This window comes from Octopus bimaculoides, chromosome 16 (assembly GCF_046866305.1).
Source record: "Octopus bimaculoides isolate indiv1 chromosome 16, ASM4686630v1, whole genome shotgun sequence".
Lineage (NCBI taxonomy): Eukaryota > Metazoa > Mollusca > Cephalopoda > Octopoda > Octopodidae > Octopus > Octopus bimaculoides.
In genome coordinates this window covers 26,955,870-26,978,611 of record NC_142943.1, presented here as the reverse complement: position 1 = coordinate 26,978,611, position 22,742 = coordinate 26,955,870, and the positions used below count along the sequence as shown (strand labels likewise).

The following is a 22,742-nucleotide window of genomic DNA, read 5'->3' as shown; positions in this document are numbered from 1 at the left end:
GATAGGTGGTGTGTGTCAAAAGAAGTTGGGGAAGATTTTCACCAATTGAAGTAGCTTATATTATTAGAGGAGTTCAAACAGTGTGTTCATATTGATATTAGGACTTATTTGGAAGAGCAGAGAGTAGAACAGTTACAAGAGGCAGCTAGTTTAGCGGAAGACTACTCTATTAGTCATAAGTGTGAGTTCAAGCTGTATGGTTATTATCATCAGGATAATTTCGAGTTAGGTCAGACAAGTAAGTCAATTTATTCAGCTCAGTCAGGTTCGAATCCTAACAAGTCCAGTGGTTCGGAGTTAAGAAAGTCAACCAGTCCATTTGTTTCTAAATCTGATTCAAATTTTCATTCAAAAATTATTTGTAGATATTGTAGAAAGACAGGCCATTGGATTTTTGAGTGTAAAAAGCTCAAGTTAAAAAATCAGTCACAAACCTTACCCCATGCTTTTGTGAAGGTCGAGTCACAGCCTATTTCTGGCATCATTAACTCTGAGGAGTAGTATGTTTCGGGAGTTTAGTCACCAAAGTCGGCTGTTTTTGTTGATGAGGGGTATATGCCTTTTATTTCAAAAGGTTTTGTCTCACTTGAGGGTGATAAGTCCACATTACGACCCATTACTATTTTGAGGGATACAGGCGCACTCCAGTCTCTATTGTTGGAAGGTACTCTTCTTTTCTCAGAAGCGTCGTCTGCTAACTCTAATGTTTTATTAGAGGGTATTAGTGGAACTTCAGGTGCACCTCTTCATCTTGTTGATTTGCAGTCAGATCTTGTGTCTGGTTTGGTGAAAGTTGGTGTTAAGAAAAGTTTCCTAGTTTCAGGTGTAGACTTGCTTATTGGAAATGATTTAGCAGGGTCCAAGGTTTTGTCTGATCCACATGTTAGCATTGAGCCAAGCACCTCTGAGAGCACTGAATCCCTTCAGGAAACAATTCCTGGTATTTTTCCCTCATTTGATGTGACTCGTTCTATGGCTAACTCAATTTCGCAAGAGATTTCCAAAATCATCTCGAAAGAGATTCCAGATAATATCTCAAAAGAGATTTCAGATAACAACACCTCGAAAGAGAATTTTAATGAGAATGAAAGATATGATCTTTTTAAAGCTGAATCTTTTATGAATCATTCTTTACAGGATTCCTTTTTAAGTGAGAGTACTTTTGTTCTGAGCAGTACAGCTCAGTTTTCGGGGCCCGACCCTGTACTCACTCGTTTGCAGCTCATTTCATCTCAGAGCAACGATCCTGAAATTCAAATATTGGCACGCCGAGCACTTTCCAGCAATGAGGCTGTTAAGATTCTTGTTTGTTATTACAACCAAGATGGTGTTTTAATGAGAAAACGGAGATCGCCAGAAGTTTCTGCAGTGGATGAATAGAAAGTATTTCATCACATTATTGTTCCTTAAGTTTATCGTGAACATATGATCAGTTTGGCTCATGATATTCCATTAGCAGGTCATTTAGAAGTTAACAAAACTTGTGATAGGATTTTGACTCATTTATTTTGGCCTAGATTGCGTCAGGATGTGTTACAGTTTTGTAAGACTTGTCATGCTTGTCAGGTGGTAAGAAAGCTCAATCAGAAAATCCCTCCTGCCCCATTAAAGCCCATTCCCACATTTGAAGAGCCATTCAGTAGAGTCATTATCGTGTGTGTTCATTGCCACAAACTAAGTCTGGTAATCAATATCTTCTGACAATTATGTGCGCGTTAACAACGTTTTCTGATGCTGTCCCATTGAGGAAGATTACAGCTCCTGTGATAGTTAAGGCTTTGATCAAGTTTTTCACTATGGTTGGTTTGCCTAAAGAGGTTCAGTCTAATTTCATGTCAAGTTTGTTTCAACAGGCAATGTATGAGTTGAGAATTAGACAGGTTAAGTCTAATGCTTACCATCCGGAGTCCCAAGGGACATTGGAAAGATTTCATCAGACTCTTAAAAACATGATCAGAGTTTATTGCTTTGAAACAGAGAAAAAATGGGATGAAGGCATTCAGTTGTTGTTGTTTTCCGTTAAGGAGTCAGTTCAGGAGTCATTAGGATTTAGTCCCTTTGAGTTAGTTTTTGGTCACACTGTCAGGGGACCACTCAAACACTTGAAAGAATTATAGCTTAATGACCAATCACAATTGAACTTGCTAGACTATGTGTTTACTTTTCGAAATAGACTTTCCAAAGCTACTGAGGTTGCCAGAAAAATTTGAAGAAATCACAGGACAAAATGAAAGCCATTTATGACAAAAACTATAAAGCTCGAAATTTCAGTCCAGGTGACAAGGTTTTGGTGTTACTACCCATTACTGGTCAACCATTTAGAGCCAAATACCATGATCCATATTTGATTGATAGGAAAGTCAGTGACATTGACTACATTGTTCAAGGCTTTGTCACATGAACATGATCAAAAAGTATTATGACAGGTCTAAAATTGTGCCACCAAAAGTCATTGCTATTTCCTTTCCTATTGATCATGATTCAGACAAGTTGAAAGAAGAATGTGAGCATTTGAAATTTGATGATTTGGCTAAGAAGCCTAACCCAAGATTAAAAAATTCTGAAATATTAGCAAATATTCATGTAAAGATAGCTCACCTTACTCCAGAACAACAATGTCAATTGTCAGATTTGCTTCGTGAATATGTACATTTATTTCCGGATGTACCTGGTCGTACCGATTTAGTTAATCATGATATTGATGTTGGTGATTCAAAACCTGTTAAACAACATCCTTATCGATTTAACTCACTCAAGTTGAAACATCTCCAAAAAGAGGTCAACTACATGCTGGAGAGGGACATCATTGAACCAGGTGACAGTGAGTGGAGCTCGCCGTACATCCTAGTACCGAAGCCTGATGGTACTTTTCGCTGTTGTACAGACATGAAGCGTGTGAAATCTTTGTCTAAGACAGATTCATACCCCATACCAAGAATTGATAACAGTATAGATAGAATCAGTTAAGCCAAATATGTGATTAAGTTTGATTTACTGAAGGGGTATTATCAAATTCCTTTAACGGAACGTGCCAAGAAGATTTCTGCTTTTGCTACGCCGGATGGACTATACCAATATAATGACATGCCGTTTGGACTGAAGAATGCACCGACCACTTTTCAACGCCTCATGAATAACATCACTTCAGGGCTTAAGGGCATCGAAACCTACATTGATGACGTCATAGACCAGTCTATGGAGTGGGACGAACATTTAAAGAGGATGTGTCCCTTCTTCAAGAAACTTGCACAGGCAAAACTGACTATAAATCTTGCGAAATGTAAATTTGCCCAGGCAAATGTGGTGTTTTTAAGGTATGTTGTTGGCCAGGGCCAGGCACAACCGGTTAAAGCAAAGGTAGAAGCTTTGGCAAAATTCCCAGTTCCGTCAAACAAAAAGGAACTTATGAGATTCCTGAGAATGGCTGGTTATTACAGACAATTTTGTCTAAATTTCTCTGATGTTGTGGCCCCTCTCACTAATTTATTGAAAAAGGGTGTCAAATTTGTTTGGTGTGACAATTGTCAGGCCGCGTTTGAGACAGTAAAAGCCATACTCATGAGTTCTCCAGTTTTTATAGCACCAGGTTTTGGGAAACCATTTAAACTTTCCATTGATGCAAGTGACATTGGTGTCGGTGGTGTTCTGTTTCAATCAGATGCAAAGGGTGTTGATCATCCTGTTTGTTATTACTCAAAGAAATTTGACAAACACCAGCGAAATTATTCTACCGTTGTAAAAGTAACTCTTGCTTTGTTGTTGTCATTGCAATAATTTGACGTATACTTGGGAACCACCAAGTATTTGATTGAAGTGTTCACTGACCACAATCCGCTGACTTTTCTGCACAAGATGAAGAACAAAAATCAGAGATTAATGAGATGGAGATTATCTTTGCAAGAATTTAATTTCAATATTCAACATATTAAAGGTAAAGATAATGTCATTGCAGATGCACTATCTCGAGTCAGCTGATTGTGACAGGATGTTACATGTATTTGTATCCCTTATGCAGTTCTCATATTTTGTCCTTGCAATTAAGAAAATTTTCACTGCGTTCAACTTTCTTCCTTTAAGGGGGAGAATGTTATGTATATCTATAGTCAGTGTAAATAATGAGAAAATATAATGAAGGAAGAGAACTTAGAATGTTATATTCTATAAGAGGATTCGCGTTAGGAAGGGAACTTTAATATATAAATTAAACACCGCCTCTGGCGTGGGATGGACGGTTTAACAGTAGCTGGTAAGGCTGGCAGATGCACCAAGCGCTATTGTCTGCTCTGGATGCCCTTCCTAACGCGAATCATCATACAGAATACACTGGATCCTTATTTACATGGCTCCACCGCTTTTACGTGGAAATAGCATATATATATATATATATATATATATATATACATATATATATATATACATACGGATACACAGACACACACGCACATACACGCACATGCACACACACACACACACACATGCACACACACACACACAATCTATACTATAAATTGCAGTGTTCTTGATTGCTTGATTGCTTGATTGATTGATTGAGTGTCGGCAGATTCACTCGAGAACGGTGCTGTGGAATCGCGTGAAATTCAGCACAGAGCGGCAGCATGGTCCGCTCATGTTCAGGAGATTTTTATTGCCCTCCAACTCCCATGGTTACCGAGATAATCGATTATTACTTTTTAAGATAGGAATATCCCATTCAAAGTGGGGAGGGGCGATTTTGTTGCCTTTCCCATGCGCGAAATTTTACGAAAAACCAGCACAATAAAGATGATTTTTTTCCAAGTAATGTGGCTGGGTTTGTTTTTCGAAAATTTTAATCAGAGGCACAGAAAAAAAAATAATTTCAATTTTTTGGGCATTAAAAAGCCAAAGCTGTTAGACGCTGGCGTACAGCGATCGATATATACGCAGTGAACGTTTTCTCCATTTGTGTGCAATAAGGCTTAGGGCAAGCGGGTGTAACATCGAAACAACTTGAAAAGAATGCATGTGGGAATGCCGTTATAATGAATGCTCATTTAAATGTATTTTGCATGGAGTTGATGTACTTTTTAAAAGGAGAGGAGTGCCTGCAGGCTGGTTCTTCTCAAGTTTATGCATCTTCAGGTTCAATGTGTTTCAAATAAGTACTGACAATTGAAGGTGATTGCAAAGACAAAGAACTACCTGTTTTTTTAAAACAATTTTAACAGTGAGAACATTGGACAAAATATGTTATTGACATTAATAGTTTGTACCTCAGCTAATTACGGTTGAGAACTGCATAATCCATGTGTCATGTTAGAGATCTAAAAGGCATTTTCGAATTTCATTATTTTCTTTAATCCAGGCAACGCTGGATATTTCTGCTAGTAATATATATAATGAAATTAATGAAGATTAGGAGAACAGAGTTTTACACACTCATATTTATACAGTTACTCGCACTGTACTTCGCTTGGACCTACGCACGTTTCAGCTGCAAACCGCTACACAGTGCTAAGTGTGCATCTTGGTGTTAATTGCCGGTGCAACTTCTTTGGGGTCCGTTTGTTACTGTTGTTCGAAGATCATCTGAAGAAAACTATGAGACTGACTAACCGGTGCTTTATAGGTGATGGTGTTGATTTAAATATTTGTGTTTCCTCTTGACCTCATGATTATCTCGGACAGTTTGGTATTTATTGCTGGGTTTGGTATTAATCTAGGTCAAAGTTATTGTGGGTTCCTACGCATTATATACCGGCTTACCATTCTACTATGTATTTTTATAATTTTTAAGGTATTCAATTACATTTTTGGTTTATTATTTATGTTTATAGCTATTAATCAATAGGTCTGTAATTTTCTTGTTATATTTAATTAAATATCCTGCTTATAGTTAATTTTATTAAACACAATTTTAATCTTCAACTCTAAAAATATTTCTATAGTTTTTTTTATAGAGGTGTTCTCTTAATTCAAGTTCGTTATTTGCTTTAATTTACTTACTTCTAATTCTAGTAGTTTGTGTAATACGTTTATTTAAACGTCCTAAAAGTATATTTAGACGCATGAACACATTTTATGCGCATTCTAGCCTATCGTTTATAAGTTTAATTTTGAGCTAAAAATTCCGTATAACACAAATCACAGCGTTTTCCTCCTCTACTATGCGGTTTAGCTCTTGTAAATATCTCCCAGCAAATTGTATATGCTCTATCATTCTCTTTTGCTTATCATTGTCTTTTACTTAAGCTCATATTATCCTTCTTATTTTTATCCCTAAACGATAGTTCATGATCAGCGATTCTACGTTTTATGAAGCTAGAACAAGCACTTATCTAGAAATGTGCCTCTCCCTCTGAAATTACTTTGCACCTGTAAACCACATCTTTAATTTTGCAATTTAATTTTCACGGACATAATCTTTGCTTTGAGCAATCATAATTATTACCTCTACTTAGTTCTCAATTATCTCCTATTTCTTTACTTGATTATTTATATATTTGGCTCATTTAGTCTAAGTTATTTACACTGTTCTGATTTCTTACCTTCTGTATACTGCTTTCTGTTGTATTGTTTGGCTTAGTACTTGTTATTTCCCTTGCATTCATTCCCTTGTAGCTATACGTTTGGTCATTAGCTTTATTTTCATTATTTACTTTCCCAGCACTGCACTTTCTAGCATTCCTACCTTTTCTCTTTAGTCCCGTCCTACGATTATTATCAGTTACTTCCCTTGTATCGGTTCCTTTATCGCAGCTATTTCTCATTTTATTATATGTAATTATAGCGCTTATTTCATTACTGTTCGATATTAAATTAATATTTATGTTCAGGTTATTATTAATACAATTCTCATAGAAATTATTTAATCTCTTCGCGTTCTGTGTTGCAATAATTTGTGCTAGGTTTCTACTATTGGAAAATGCTATCATAATTTTGTGCTTGTTAAAAATCCTACAATATGTACTATTTTTGGAAAAATGTTTTTCTACTGCTGAATAGAATAATTCCGGAATGTTGGAAATAATTTGCTTACTTAAGGGTATAATATACCATTTCTTATTTTCATAAAGTTCATTTTTAGAGAAATTAAAGGTATTTATCTTATTTCTCTGGTTAGCATATTTGGTCTGCTTTTCATCCTATTTGCTATTTATTTGTGTATTTTTAATAGGCAGGTTTACATATTTATTATCTGCTCCGTTAGGGTACTTTCTACTAAAGTTTCTATTAGTATTAGGATTTCTTATTAGTTTATACGGTAACATTTTCTTAAAATCATTATTATTCCTCAATGTATCTGGTATTCTATAGTTATTGTCTAATTTTTCACTTTTCCTCAATTTATTTATTCTCATATTATTATTTTTGTCCTCACTATTTCAAAAACCTCTGAAGAGTGTACTTCTCTCACGGCTATTATTGCTTTTCTTATCTTCTTTTCCAATATCTATATATGCTGCTCTACTAACTGCTAAACAGTAAAAGTCTTTATTTTGCTTGAAAATTTCTTCATTAGGTTCATAGTTTCGAAATACATGTAGATACGTTTTCAACTATTTTCCTAAGTTATACTTCTAGGATGATTGCTGTTTCTATTGTATATGTTTGTGTGTGTGTATACGCACACAAGCTTGAACTTTCAATATGTACGCACACATAGAAGTAAAATAATTGCATATAGAAATGCATACACACACTCGAGCACATATACATACAAACATACATACATATACACTCAAGCACATATACACACACAAACCCTAAATCCTAATTCTAATCAAAACGCCAAATCTACATCTAACTCTAAACCCTAATTCTAACCCTAAGCTCCCATCCTAAATCTTAATTCGAACCCCAAATCTGAAAACTACTTACCCAAATTCTAATCTCAAAATCCAACAATATCTTTAATCGTAAACCCTAATTCAAAGCCTAAACAACAATCCTAAATCCTAATTCGAATCCTAAACCCCAACCTTAAATTTCAGCTCAAAACCTAAATTTGATAGACGGAAAAGGAAAGAAACCCGTCCTATATGTGTGTGTGTGTGTGTGTGTGTGTGTGTTTGTCCTTCACCCATTGCTTGACAACTGATGTTGGTATGTTTACGTCCCGTAACTTAGCGGTTCGGCAAAAGAGACCGGTAGAATAATTGCTAGGCTTACAAAAAATAAGTTCTGAGGTCGATTTGTTCGACTAAAGATGGTGCTTCAACATGGCCGCAATCAAATGACTGAAACAAGTAAAAGAATAAGAAGGTGAAACCTGTTCTGAAGAAACGGTAAACATTCTATCAAATATTTTCCGCGAAAAATGCTCTTTATTTAATACACGCTGGCAATGCATTAATATTACAAAAAGGAGGACAATTTTTTTTTTTTTACATACGCTGGAATCGTTAATAGGAAATGGAAATGATTCAAAATTAAAAAAAAACTAAAACCACTTCTCATACCAAATTGTATTATGTTTGAATGGTTAATTTTCTTGTAACGTTTTACGGCAAAGAAAGATGCAGAAATTCGTAGCCGAATTCTGACTAAATTAGAGCAGAATCACAAGTTAACTCTAAAAGAAATATCCGAGGAATGCCTGAGAATAATAAACCTAAGACACAATAGGGAACAGATTGAAGTGAAAAATTGCTCTCATTTACAGTCATTGCAAACGAAAGTAAGTAATGAAAAGCAGAAAATTAACTCTCATGTACAGTCAGTGTGATTTAAAGTAAGAAATGAAAAGTAGAAAATTAACCCATGTTTTGGGATGTGGAGAATTACACTACAGATTCGACTGGCAAAAATGCTTCAAGTGCGGTAATATAGATAAAAAATTCACACTACAAAATAACATTTACAAAACGGTTTAACAGAAAAAAATCACGTAATTTGTTTATCAGTGACAAGAAATACAAACGGGACTCAAATGAAATTTGTGGATGTAAAAATTAATAACGCGAATGTAAAATTACAGTAAGATGCAGGTAGTGACATTACTTTAATTAATGGAACTACATGGAAAACTATTGGGAAACCTACGTTACAAGAAACCTCGAAAATTGTACGTGGAGTCTCAGAAATTAAATTAAATTTTAAAGGCGAAACTATCTGTAACATTAAATTTCGCACTAAGATTATAAAAGCGAAAGCTTATGTATCAAAATCATACAAGCAGCATTTTTATAACTGACTGGATGGAATTGTTCAACTTATCGGATTTACCCATAAATAATTATCGTAAAAATGTAATGCGGTCGTGCACCAGTTCTAATTCAGAATCAGAAATATTATTAAAAGAAGTGAAAAAGTTGTTCGCTGATATTTTTTCGGATGAGTTGGGTTGGTGCAATAAATTTTAAGCCAAATTTCAGGTAAGAGTAAATTCATTACCAGTTTCCAAACCCAAACGCGATGTATCGTGTGCTGCACTGGAACAAGTGAACAAGGAATTGGACAGACTGGAAGAAATGGGAATGATTGAACATATCGTCTATTCAGATTGGACGTCTCAAATAATGTATGTAAACAAGAAGAATGATAAAATGTGTGTATGTGCAGATTTCTCGACGTGACTAAACAAATGTTTAAGTTAGTATAACTACTCATGACATAGCCCAGAAGAAATATTCTCGAAACTAAATGGTGATAAATTGTTCTTGAAATGAGATCTTTCTGATGTTTAATTATAAGTCGAAGACGAATGAGGTAGACCATGCCAACTGACAGTGTTGTAATGTGGTTGACGGTTGACTGTTCGTGATCCGGTTTGGTCCAGACCTCCATGTGTTCAAGAACTGCTGGGGAGTGACGAGCAGGGTGGCCAATTTCACAAAGAAATGGGCAGAGATGAAGTTGTCCCAGAAGGGTCGGGTGGAGATGGCAAATGCATACTTCACTTCCGTCATCTACTACAGCCTGACTGTCGTCTCTTTGTGTCTGATCGCGCTGGATGCGTTTGCTCTTCTAATTTGTGTGCAAGGCATGTGTTCCTCTTGTCCGACGGTCCCTCTTCTGTCAACAGCCATTGAGTGAAGGAGTGGGTATACTGTGACAAATGATGCACAGACATACGCCGAGGCTGCGCTTTCTTAATGGTCAGTGGGTGTGGTCACCATTTTTCGGGCAGAAGTTTCCACAGCTTGTCCCATTGACGGAGCTGCAGTCCTAGATCGTGCAAAGGCCAAGAAAGGACGATTGGCAAGCACTCAGAAGTTTCTGCCAGTTAGGCAATGCGGTCGGTAGAAGTTCCACTAAAGGAGATTAGTAGCGGGCAAGAGCGCTGACGTCCTCAGAGAAATTCTGGGCCTCTGGAGGAATCAGCTAGCTACTCTTTCCTGGAGGGCTTTCGGGCCGGGGTTTGTGGCGATCTTCTAGGAATCTTTGGCTTGGCAGTGCTACTGGGAACCTCTGCCGCTACAGACACAAAAATGCTGTCAGACAGACGGCTCTGAGATATGCGGAGGATGACGAAACCGTCCTGCATGCATTTTTCCAGTGTCTATATATTGACTGGTGAGATTTCAGCTTAACCATCAGCAATTGAGTAGTATTATGGATGAGCCTGAATTTCATGTGAAATTGGTTGTCCAATCTCAATCCAATGCCCTCACTTGCTGTCAGAAGTTTGTCTCCCTCACAGAGAAATGTGCTTTGTTCATGACTAAAATGTCTTGGACTCATGCTTCTAGCAATGTAGATGCTGCTCTGCACCCTTACTCATTTATATATATATATATATATATATATATATATATATATATATATATATATATATATAATAATAATAATATTAGGGGCAAAATCCAAAATTACAGGTAAAATACTCAATTAAAATCAATTTATAAAAAATTAAAATTAAATTGAGCCTTATAGATAAAGTATATATAAAATATATAGTTTTAGGGAAAATAACCAATTTTCAAGAACTCATCGATGAAAATCCACTATCACATATAGAAAAATTAATAATTAAAAGCACAATAAATGAGTATAATATAAAGTAAAGTAAATATCATAAGATAAATATAATAAAAAGATTACACGTGTTTCATAACCAATTTTCAAATAGAAAAGAAATTTAAATCGATTAAAATCAATTGAAATTATCGAAAATAAGTTCTATTCAAAAATATAGCTACTCGTCAGATCGTAAGTAGAACAATAATTAGATATATATCTCAACCAACAATAAGTACCAAATGAATTAATATGTAATACTTATTATATAAAGATAGAAAAATTATTAAAAAAATATCATAATATCAAAATAATAACCATTCAATAATCATCCCTTCATCCATTATAATAACATGTATATTATATACAAAAAACATCTTACATAAATTATCATTGTTTTAAATTATCATTGTTTTAAATTATCATTGTTTTAAATACAAGTTGAACGAAGTTTAAGTTTAAAATAATAATGAAGATAAAATTAGTACATATTTAACCGGTGTAATAGTTAAAGCTATACTATTTAAAGCTAAAGACGTTTATTTAATTATAATTAAAGATCAATTGAATAATAGAAAAATACAAGATTATTTATTTCTACAAACGTAATAATAAAAAATATGAATGAAAAAATTATGAATGGAAAAAATTATGAATGAAAAAATTAGGAAAGAAAAAATTATTAAGAATAAAAGGTTAAACTTTATATATATATACAAAGTTTTGATTTTAAAAAACTTTAACGATATTATAAACTATAAAGATTAATAATTAATCAAATAATATTAATCAAAAATAATCGAAAATATATCAACACTATTCCAATCGAAGTTCTAATATTATGAAACACATGTAATCTTTTTATTATATTTATCTTATGATATTTACTTTACTTTATATTATACTCATTTATTGTGCTTTTAATTATTAATTTTTCTATATGTGATAGTGGATTTTCATCGATGAGTTCTTGAAAATTGGTTATTTTCCCTAAAACTATATATATATATATATATATATATATATATATATGTATATCGATAGGAATTAATTTTTGTGCATACTTTTCTTCCATCTTAGTTCTCAACGCTCTTCATTTTCCTACAATCCACTTCTTCATAAACACACCACCCACCTCACACATTTCCACATACTATTCATACGCAAACATATCAACAGCTATAAACATTCATACACACACAGAGAATATAAAAGTACACAACACCCTTATTTATACATGTAAGCAAGCAAGAAAGTGCACATATATTCGCACACATACATACACACACATATGCCAGACTAATTCCAGTCATTCACCATGCTGTGATAGTTAGATACATGTGTGTTTCAATTTCTCCAATTTACTTTTTCCTTTTTGGTATTTCCATGTATCTCCTATCTTTCAGAAGATGAGCGAATACTCGAAATATTACAGATTATTCCTTCTTTTTTCCATCATTTACTGAGCATCAAACTTATACCAACTCTGTGTTTATGTTTTGCGTTGTCATTGTGTTGTAATTTTTGTAACCTTTGCACGATTTATAATTATGTGTGTGCATATATAGACACATAGATAATGAAGGAGAGAGGAAAGAATGGTGAAAATGTTAGAAAAACAAACAATGAATATTTTACCAGCATAAAAAATTTTAAAACTTTAGCTAACCAATCTTTAAAATACATTTTTTACCTATGTAATTTTACTTTTCTTCAATTTATTAATGGTTCATTACATGAATTGATAAAATAATAAATACATGTATATATATATATATAATCTTACTTGCCACTGCGTTCCGTCAGAAAATATGCTATTCAGAAGACTATCAATTTTCTTTCTCTCCGATGAAAGTGGAACTTCTTTCAATTCTTTTCTTCCTTTAATATAGATTTTAAAACAAACCATCAGTCGATATTAAAATATTCCAAACCGTCGTCGGCATCAAGCACAACAGCAAATACAACAGAAAGACACAAACTCCGCGCACTACACAGCAATAAATATTAACAACAAAAAATTCCTACATTACATATAACATAGCTCCACCATATCGAAAACAAATTACATAACACCCAAAATATCACATCACCTGTAAACATAAAAATAATACACATAGATTGAAATACATACACAAGCCTAAAAAGAAATTCCTCAAGGCAATTAGAGACTACCAAGGGACTTCATCAAAGAGAATATATGCGGTTACTCTCATAAAAGAACAGACAACTCGGCACAAGGGTGGAATATCCACTTCTCACCGCTTTTACTCACTCTTTAATGAACAGAAAAGGCAGTATAAATACAAGTGGCCTACGGTACGGGCTCACCCCAAAAGCAGGGCCACCTATTGTCACTGAGCATAGATCTGGTGGCGATCAGAGGCATGACCCTTCGTACCAATCTTGGTGACTTTGAGGTTTACGCACCTCTAAGCTGTCCGGGATATGGATGCAGAATCAATTTGTTGTTTCGAAAAGGTTTGGATCTCACGATACAGACCATTTTCCTGAACCCAGAAGGTAAATTAGTGGTGCTGGACGTGACCAGCAGTAACAGTTATATTTTCAGGTAAGTCGCTGTTTATGCCCCGAGAGAGGCAGAACGGCCTAATTTCTTCAGTCACCTTTAAACAGTTCTTGGAATGTCTCGGTCTTAGAGACATGCTAGCGCTGTATAGGTCAAGCAGATATGGATGAGGGTGTAAAAGCCTTGCAAACCTGCTCAGACGTTTTTAATTGTTTGACAGATATCGACTAGATTTCCCATATGTCTCCATATTTGACTATTTTGTCTTCTTTCATGATAATATTTTGATCTCCTAGAACTGCTACGTCGAATATTAGGAACTTTCGCTTGATCCACCTAAAGGTTACTATATCCTGCCTTTGATGCTCTAAAACCTTGTCTGTCTGGGAGGCAAAGGTCACAGAGGAATTTTGCCTTCCGCGTTTCGTCAATTAACTTGTTCGGTGTCCAAGCGTACTAAGCACCCATTACCTCGTATGTATACCTCCGGTAGTGTAGCCGATGAAGGTTTCGGGCTACCTTGCCCTGTCTGCACTTGTACTCTTTCTGCGCAAACCTTTCACAAGCACTAACGAGTCACGCTTTCCATCCAGTTCTCATATATTCTGCAGAGATTCGTTGCACTTTTGTGGGATATATCAATTTTTCACTGAGTTGCCTGATCCTGGGAAGCGATGATTAGGCTTTCAGTCTTCTTTTTTAAGTCACTATTACTGAGCCACATCCGTGATGTTTTCTGTTTTTTAAATTGTTAATTTCACGGCGGAACTGTCCATGTAATTCCATGCGGAGTAGAGTTACTTCTCTCTTGTTGGTTATTCGGGATCAGAATATCATTATTGAGTGAGAGAGGAGTGAACGCCATCAAAGTAACACTGGGGTAATATATACGAAGCCTAGTATACACATCATGACTACCCGTCTGATAAGGAAACACCAGACACATGCATCACAACCATATGTGCGCGACTTGGTGATCTCATATCAAGATTAACAGCGCATGACTTTGCAGGTGGGTCCCAGTTAGAATTTTCTTCAGGTCGAGTAGCCCATCTTGCTCAAAAAGTCGCTGAATAAGGGTTGTTTAAGGATGTTGAAAGAAATACCCATGTGTCCAGAGGTGAATAATCCAAACCCCAATTCCTCTCAACACATGGCTATGGTGCTCCCCCACTACTTCTGCTCGTGATCAGAGATGCACATATCGTCAGCTACCAAGGGACATGCTCAACTGGTTAAGGTCGAGCAACTAACAAGTAAATCTGTGTTATTGAGCAGAATATTTGCTGGAGCCCATTTTTTATGTCAAGACAAAACAATGTACATGATAACACTTCCAATCAGTTAAAATCAGAAGCCACTGTCTGGTACTGCATCAGGGCATTTATTATTACTATTATTAGAGAAGACGGAGAGTGTGATGCTATTGTAATAGATATTTTATTGGTTGAAGGATATTTCGACAGCAAGCCTGTCTTTGTCGATTTCAAAATAAAATGTGATAGAAATTCAAATCTGAAGCATGGACGAGAGCAACCAACGTCCACACATTGATGGAATAATATCATCAGTTTTTAAGTTTCAATTTTAGAGCTTGTGAAAAGAAAAAGACAGTAAAAATGAGGAAAGAAAAAGAAGAGGAAAAAGAATATTTAATCAAACAGTCTGGTATAAATTTGATGATACTCTCCAGTCATTTTATTCATTCCTCCAGGGCATGATGCTAGTAACTCGCAAACATATTTCTCCTCGTGCATTTTGAGAATTGAAAGTGAAGCAGATACAGAATATTTTCTGAGAATATGCACTTTCAAGTCTTTTTCAAATTTGCAGACATTTGAAGCAAAATGTTCAGCAAGTTCTGTCGAACTACTGGTATTGTGCCTGACGTCATATCTGTGCCCATTAAACCTTTTGTTTAATTGTTATGTTGTACAACCGACATAAATCAAGTTGTGTTTCGTGTATTCTGCCGCGCACCCCAAATGTGAATCTCTACATATCCCACCTTCTGTATAAATCATAACATTTCTATCATGATAGCTGATGGAATCCACTTGACACATGTTACACAATGAACAGGGCTTACCACTCTTGCGGCTGTTTTTCAAGTTACAGCGTGCAGATACTCCAATGTCAGTTTTCTTGGAGTCCAAAATAGAGGTCAATAATTCTCTTATATTCTTATTCCATCTAAAGGCTACAACAGACGGCTGAGGGAATATCTGTTTGAAATGAGGATATTTTTCCGCCATATGCTGGTAACTTTCATGCAACATTTTTGAAATGCCAGCAATATTTCTGTGCCAGTTAATCACTAAAGGAATTGTGTCACATATTGTATTATGTTTGCTAAAATTATGCGTGAGATATACAGAAACTACCTTTTTAAAGTGGTGACGAGTGATTGGAAGCTTACGTTGCTGATTAACAAATGTTTATGATACAAAAAATTCATTAAACATAGACCTATTAGTTGACATATTACAGTTTCAAACGCAACATCAACAGAATTTGCGCAAACAACAGCAACAACTACAACACTATCAAGTTGCTGGAGCTGATGCTGAAGCCGAGAAACACTGCAAGCTCGTTTTCGCCAGACGGTGTAGTGAATGCTAAAAGTGAATTTAGTTATAACCCATAAGAGGCTATAATTTTTTCTGCGTACTTCAGAAAATACTAAGACATTTTCAAGGAAGAATGCAAGTGTTGGACAGACGAGGAAATTTTGAGATTTGTTATGGAGACTAGATCCTTCAGAACATGAAAACTACTGCAATTTTATCTTGCCTAAGAAAACAAGTGAAATATGTTTCGAGGAAAGAATTGAAATGCTATCCAAAATGTTCACCGATAAGATTTCCCTGGTTAACACTTGCTGGAAGTGTTTAAACCTTGTAAAAGAAGAGTGCGGAAATGTTGTCAGATATACCGCTATCATAAATGAAATATGCAAAAAATTTAAACTGAAGGAATTATTTCCGGACATGTTTAAATGCCTTATTTTTGTACCAGATTTGATCGCAAACAAAGATGCAGAAATACGTGCACAGATTCTTACAAAACTAAATCAGGAGGACCATAATTTAACTCTACAGTCAGTAGAAGAAGAGTGTCAAATAATTATCACCTTACGACAAGACGTGAAGAAAATTGAAGAAAAAATATCTCCCAAGTACAGACATGTCGACCGGGAATAAAGAAACGAAAAAGAATATTATGACTTAATCCATGCTATGAGCATGGAGGCCTATATTTTAAGAAAGACTGTCCATTTAAAACTCGGAATAATTATTTGTCAAAGTATAGGACATACAAGCTCGTCCTGCATAGCGAAGCAAAAAATGGTCGGGAAAAACTTCTAAAAAGGTTTTCTCAACAGGAAGTCATGACGACACCCAAAAAGGAAAGTACGTGTATGTAGAAATAAACGACGCGAATGTGAAACTACAACTAGACACCGGTAGCGATATTACAGTTATTGATACCGACACGCGGAAGAAATTTGGGAAAAAGCACATTAAAGAAAACATCGAAAAGTCCGTGAGTCATCACAAGTGGTTAAATCTGTAACGCGAAAATGTTTCTGTTAAAAGGTGCAAGAAACCTGTTCGTTAATGACTGGATGGAGTTGTTTGATTTATGGGACTTCCCCATAAATCTGTTCTATAAAAACATTAATGAATGTTCCTCCAGTAAAAATAAAGTGTCAAATGAATTGAAGAAAACATTTTCAATTGTCGGATAAATTAGATTTGTGTACTAAGACTGAGGTATGCTTCCAAATCAAGGAAAAAGCAACACTAGCGTTCAAATCAGAACAGATAACCGTTTGCTGCTATAAAACATAACGATGACGAGTTAGATAGATTAGAGAAAATTGAAGTCATCCAAAAAGTGGAATATGCAAAATGGGCAGCTGCAACTCTGTGTATTATAAAACAATGAATAACAAAATCGGTGTGTGTGTGCCGATTTTTCCTCTAGTTTGAATGAATGTCTGAAAGCATGTAACTATCCACTACTTACTCCGGAGGATATTTTTGAAAAGTTAAATGGGGGCAAGCTATTTTTGAAACTGGATCTCTCCGATGCTTACCTACAAATGAGAGTAGATGAGGACTGCTCAAAATACTTAATAGTGAATACGCAAAAGAACTGTATATATAACAGATAACCGTTTGGTCTAAAGGTCGCACCTGCAATTTTTCAACAGGTTGCAATGTTAATGGATGCAATGTTAGCAGACTGTGAATTCGCATTTCTAAACCTAGATGATATGTTGATTAAAAATGAATCTCGTGATCAGCATGTCAAAAATATAAAATGTGTTTTTGAAAAAAATAAGAGATTGAGGTTTCGCACTGAATAAGGAAAATTAAGTATTTAGAACAAATCATTGACAGGAATGGACAACAACCAGATTCATCGAAGGCCGACGCAGATATGAATACGCCTCCTACGACTAATATAACGACCTTATAAACTGTTCTAGGTCAAGCGAATTATTATCAAAATTATATACTAAATATGCATGAATTGAGAGCACCACTAAATAATTTGCTAAAAAAAGGTGTGAAGTGGAATTGGTCAAATAATTGTCAAAAGACGTTTGACGATAATAAAAAAAAATATTATAATCGGATTTGTTTGCTGGTTCATTTCAAACCTACACCGGAGATTGTTGTAGTTTCTGACGCTTTTGAATATGGCATATAAGCAGTAATACTGTACGAATATAAGGCGGCGAGCTGGTAGAAAAGCTTGCACGCCGGGCGAAGTGCTTAGCGGTATTTCGTCTGCCGTTACGTTCTGAATTCAAATTCCGCCGAGGTCGACTTTGCCTTTCATCCTTTCGGGATCGATAAATTAAGTACCAGATCGATAAATTAAGTACCAGGGGTCGATGTAATCGACTAAATCCCTTTTTCTGTCCTTATTTGTTCCCTCTGTGTTTAGCCCCTTGTGGGCAATAAAGAAATAAGAAACGTTAAGGTGCCGGGCGAAATGCTTATGGATATTTCATCTGTCTTTATGTTCTGAGTTCAAATTCAGCTGAGGTCGACTTTGTCTTTCATCCTTTTGGGGTCGCTAAATTAAGTACCAGTTGCGTACTGGGATCGATCTAATCGACTGGCCCCCTCGCCAAAAATTTCGGGCCTTGTGCCTAGAGCAGAAAAGAATGCTACACGAATATAAAGACGGTAACATGAAGGTGACTGTTCATACCTAACGCTCTCTGATAGCTGCAGAGAAAAATTATAGTCAAATAGAGTAAGAAGCTCTAGCGATCATGTTTGTCGTGAAAAAATTTCGCAATTTTTTTCACGGTAGAAGTTTTCGGCTACAAACGGATCCCCGACCGTTATTATCGGTTTTTGATTCGGGAAACAAATTCCTAACCATGTAGCAAATAGGCTACAACGCTGGGGTACAATATTGTTGAATTACAACTTTAAGATGGAGTATATACCATCCGAGATGTTAGGCCAGGCGGATTCTTTATCAAGACTAATTCTAAAAAATGCCGAACCATTGGAAGATATGATGATAGCCTTACTACAAGCAGAAGATTAAGTAAAATACATTTTGATTAATATCATTCAGGAGCTGCCAATAACTACTCAAGATATAAAATTAAAATCGGAGAATGATAAATTCTTGCAAAGATAAAAGAAACGTTGAAGGTAAAGGAAAATAAAAATATACGTAACGCAAGCGGAATCTATTATTCTGTGTGTGATAATGTGTTGATGTTTACACAGAGAGTTGTAGTGCCAGCTGCACTACAAAACCGTGTATTAAGGGAATTTTATATAGGACACATAGGGATTTCAAGAATGAATTCAGTAATGAGGAGTTACGTATATTGGCCTATTATGGAGCGTGATATTGAACAATTGGTGAAATCCTGAAGAGGTTGTAATCTCGCAGCAAGTCACCACCGGTGAAATTCCAATCGTGGTCTAAGATAAACAGTCCGTAGTCCAGGGTACATATAGATTTTGCTGGACCGGTAAACAGCGCGTATTATCTGACAGCTATACCAAGATTTACTATGCTCCTCGTTCTTAAATGAGTTTATATGTGTAAAATATCTCTGTTTAAAATTAATAGTAGACCTAATATAGTAGTTAGTTGAATTATGCAAAATGTTGTGTATATTATATATTGGGTAGAGAGAAGTAGGATAATCTTAGGTTAGGTCTATTGAAGATTGAATGGTATTTATTGTGACGTTAGAGTCTATTTGAAAGAAGGTTTTGGCTAAGTCCTTAACGTTTAAAGTGAATGGGGATGTAAACCAGAGAATCCTAATTTAAGTATGAGGAGCATAGCAAATCAACCTCCCTAGCCAACTTCATACACCATCTAAAAATAGAAATATACTATATAGGATATCCTGGGTCATAATAGATACTGAGGTGACACTCCAAGGCCAAAGATCCACTTGTAAACTATGCTTCAAAGAAACTTTCCAAATATTAATACATGATTCATCGCAATTACTAAATAAACAACACAAAGCTTCATCTGTATGCTGTCATAGGTTCTATCATACCTTTGAATTCTTCCATAGGTCCAAATGAAAAAAAAATCACTCATAACACATCCATCCACGGTCGTTACAAATATATATATATATATGTATATATATATATAGGTTATGAGAAGTAATCATGTCAAGAAGATCCAAAGGTGTCAGGTAATGCTGAGTAAGTGCTATGGACAAACTATAGTTAAGCTCCAGGTTCGGTGATTATGCGAATGAAGAGTCCAACGTAGGTCATATATCAGCATGTGTATATACAAAAATAATTAACAGAATGTGATAAAAATCCAAGGCTATGAAAAATTTCAGAACATTTATAAATAGGTCTTACAGCTGTTTCTGGGATATTTTATATATCCTTTCATCGGAGACTGTGTGAGAAGATGGTTAAGCAATAGTTATTCTAGATAAGATATGAAATAAAGAGTGAAGTGGAGGAATGAAAATAGACGTGAGACATGCTGGGATATTGTATCTTCAGTTCCATTATTTCGGCAGAATGGTATACACACAAGATTCTTGTACCGTTTGACTTCTCACCGTGGTACAGGGATCTTATATGTATACCATTCTGCCTAAATAATGGAACTAAAGGCACAATATCCCCGCATATCTCACGTCTATTTTCATTCTTCCACTTCACTTTCTATTTCATATCTTATCTAGAATAACTATTGCTTAACCAATTTCTCACACCGTCTCCGAGGAAGGGATATATCCCGGCTTGGAAACAACTGTAAGAAGTATTTATAAATGTTCTGAAATCTTTCACAGCTTTGGATTTTTATTTCATTCTGTTAATTTATATATATATATATATATATATATATATATATAATGTATATATATGTGTGTATATAAGTACGTGTATATATGTGAGCGTTTATATGTACACTTATATATGTGTATATATGCGTGTGAATATATTTGTGCATGTATATGTATATACATATGTATGTATATGTGTATGTCTATATATGTATATGTGTGTATGCATGTGTATGTCCGCTTTTCTTTTTCTTTTCCTCTACTTCTCTATCAACATAAGTACCTTAGAGACTAGCTAGATTCAATTTTATAATTTTTAGATTTTGTAGTTTCGGGGTTTTAGTTTTATTAGTTTGTAATTTTAAGTTTAGGTTTTAAATTTTCATCTTTAACTTAACTTTAATTCTTAATCCCTTATCTAGTATTATTTAATTTCTGTTAAGCTTGAAATATAATTTTAAATATCTGACCTTACCTATATGGGCCCTCAATACCCATTTTACTAAAACTTTAACGTTTGACTGACATATCTCTATCGTTATCTTTATTTTACTTTGATTTTATATTTTATTTCTATTCTTATTTTTACCCTTTCACCCCCATCTTATGTTTATTCCTTTCTCCTCTTTCTCCCTCTCTATTTCTCTCTTTCTCATTTCTCTCTCATATACTCCCACTTTCAAAACCTATTCATGGCTATATGCACATGTAAATACTAACTATCGATTCAATATAAATTCATCATTCAAAATACTGCTGAAATGCCCCCTAGATTTACCTGAGATTTTAACAAAGGACCCATATCTTAATGGACGTACCGATCAACATCTATATCCTCTGGAAATAGATGAGTTGTGAAAATTATTCTCCCACATTTACTCTTTATTCTTTTATTTATTCTTTTATTGTTCTATTTTATTCCTTAGAAGCTGTAAATCTATTTTTAATTCCCTGTAAACTGTAAAGTTTCCCTGTCTCAAATATTCATACCTTGTTTCTAATAACGGAATAGATATGCTAACCTACCTCTTGGATTATCCCAGAAACGGCTGTAAGATTTCAAATTCACCTTACCCTAATTAAATTATTTTATATGACTTAATGTGTGCGTTCTACTTTGGTTTTGCTTTTTCCTTTAATATAAAATATACCTTCTATAATGGAATCCAAATACAAATCCCTAGATCCACATCCTTTTGTTGTTTACAACACCTGTCCTCGCCTGTTGTTGTTTTTTTCGTAAATTCTCCCATATATATATATATATATGTGTGTGTGTGTGTGTGTGTGTGTGTGTGTGTATGTATAGATGCATATCATCATCATCATCATCATCACCTAACGTCCACTTTCCATGCTAGCATGGGTTAGACGGTTTGACTGTAGCTGGTAAGTCAGAGGTCTGTAGCAGCTACCTGTTTTATTTAGCATGGTTTCCATGGCTGGATACCCTTTCTAATGCTAACTACTCCAAGAGTGAAATGGGTGCGTTTTGCTTGTCACTAGGACGGTGTGATGTACATGACACTGGCAATGGTCATGACTACTGTCTCACTTGATTTGATGAGTATTCTTAAGCACAGCATATCACCAAGTTGTAGATTGCTTATCCTCGCATCCCTGAGGCCCATGCTTCATTACCCAATCCTTTGTTTCCGTGAGGCTCAACATACGAAGATCATGCTATTGGTAACGGCCACGATTACAACTTCACGGGTGCAATTTACATGACACCACCAACGGCCACAACTGGGAATTCTCTTGGCTTGTCGAGTCTTCTCAAGCACAGCATATCGCCAAAGATCTCAGTCACTAGTCATCGCCTCCGTGAGGCTTCGAAGATCATAAATGTGTGTACATGCATAAATATGTATATATGCGTGTGTGTGTGTTTGTGTGTATGTGCGTGTGTTTGTATGTATGTGTGTTTGTGCAAGTGTTTATGTA

General features: G+C 35.2%; 1 protein-coding gene across 8 annotated transcripts in view; it reads right to left on the bottom strand.

Annotated features, from left to right (window-relative positions):
• Window positions 1-22,742, bottom strand: part of LOC106871768 (uncharacterized) — a 1,221,261-nt gene that overhangs the window by 697,121 nt on the left and 501,398 nt on the right. For all 8 annotated transcript variants that reach the window (XR_016244689.1, XR_016244690.1, XM_089364843.1 and 5 more), the window contains exon 38: window positions 12,728-12,822. Coding sequence is in view for 6 of the 8 variants with exons in the window: in XM_089364843.1 (XP_089220969.1) it covers window positions 12,728-12,822 (95 nt within the window). In the remaining 2 variants the exon portion in view is untranslated. The remainder of the gene's footprint in view (window positions 1-12,727; window positions 12,823-22,742) is intronic.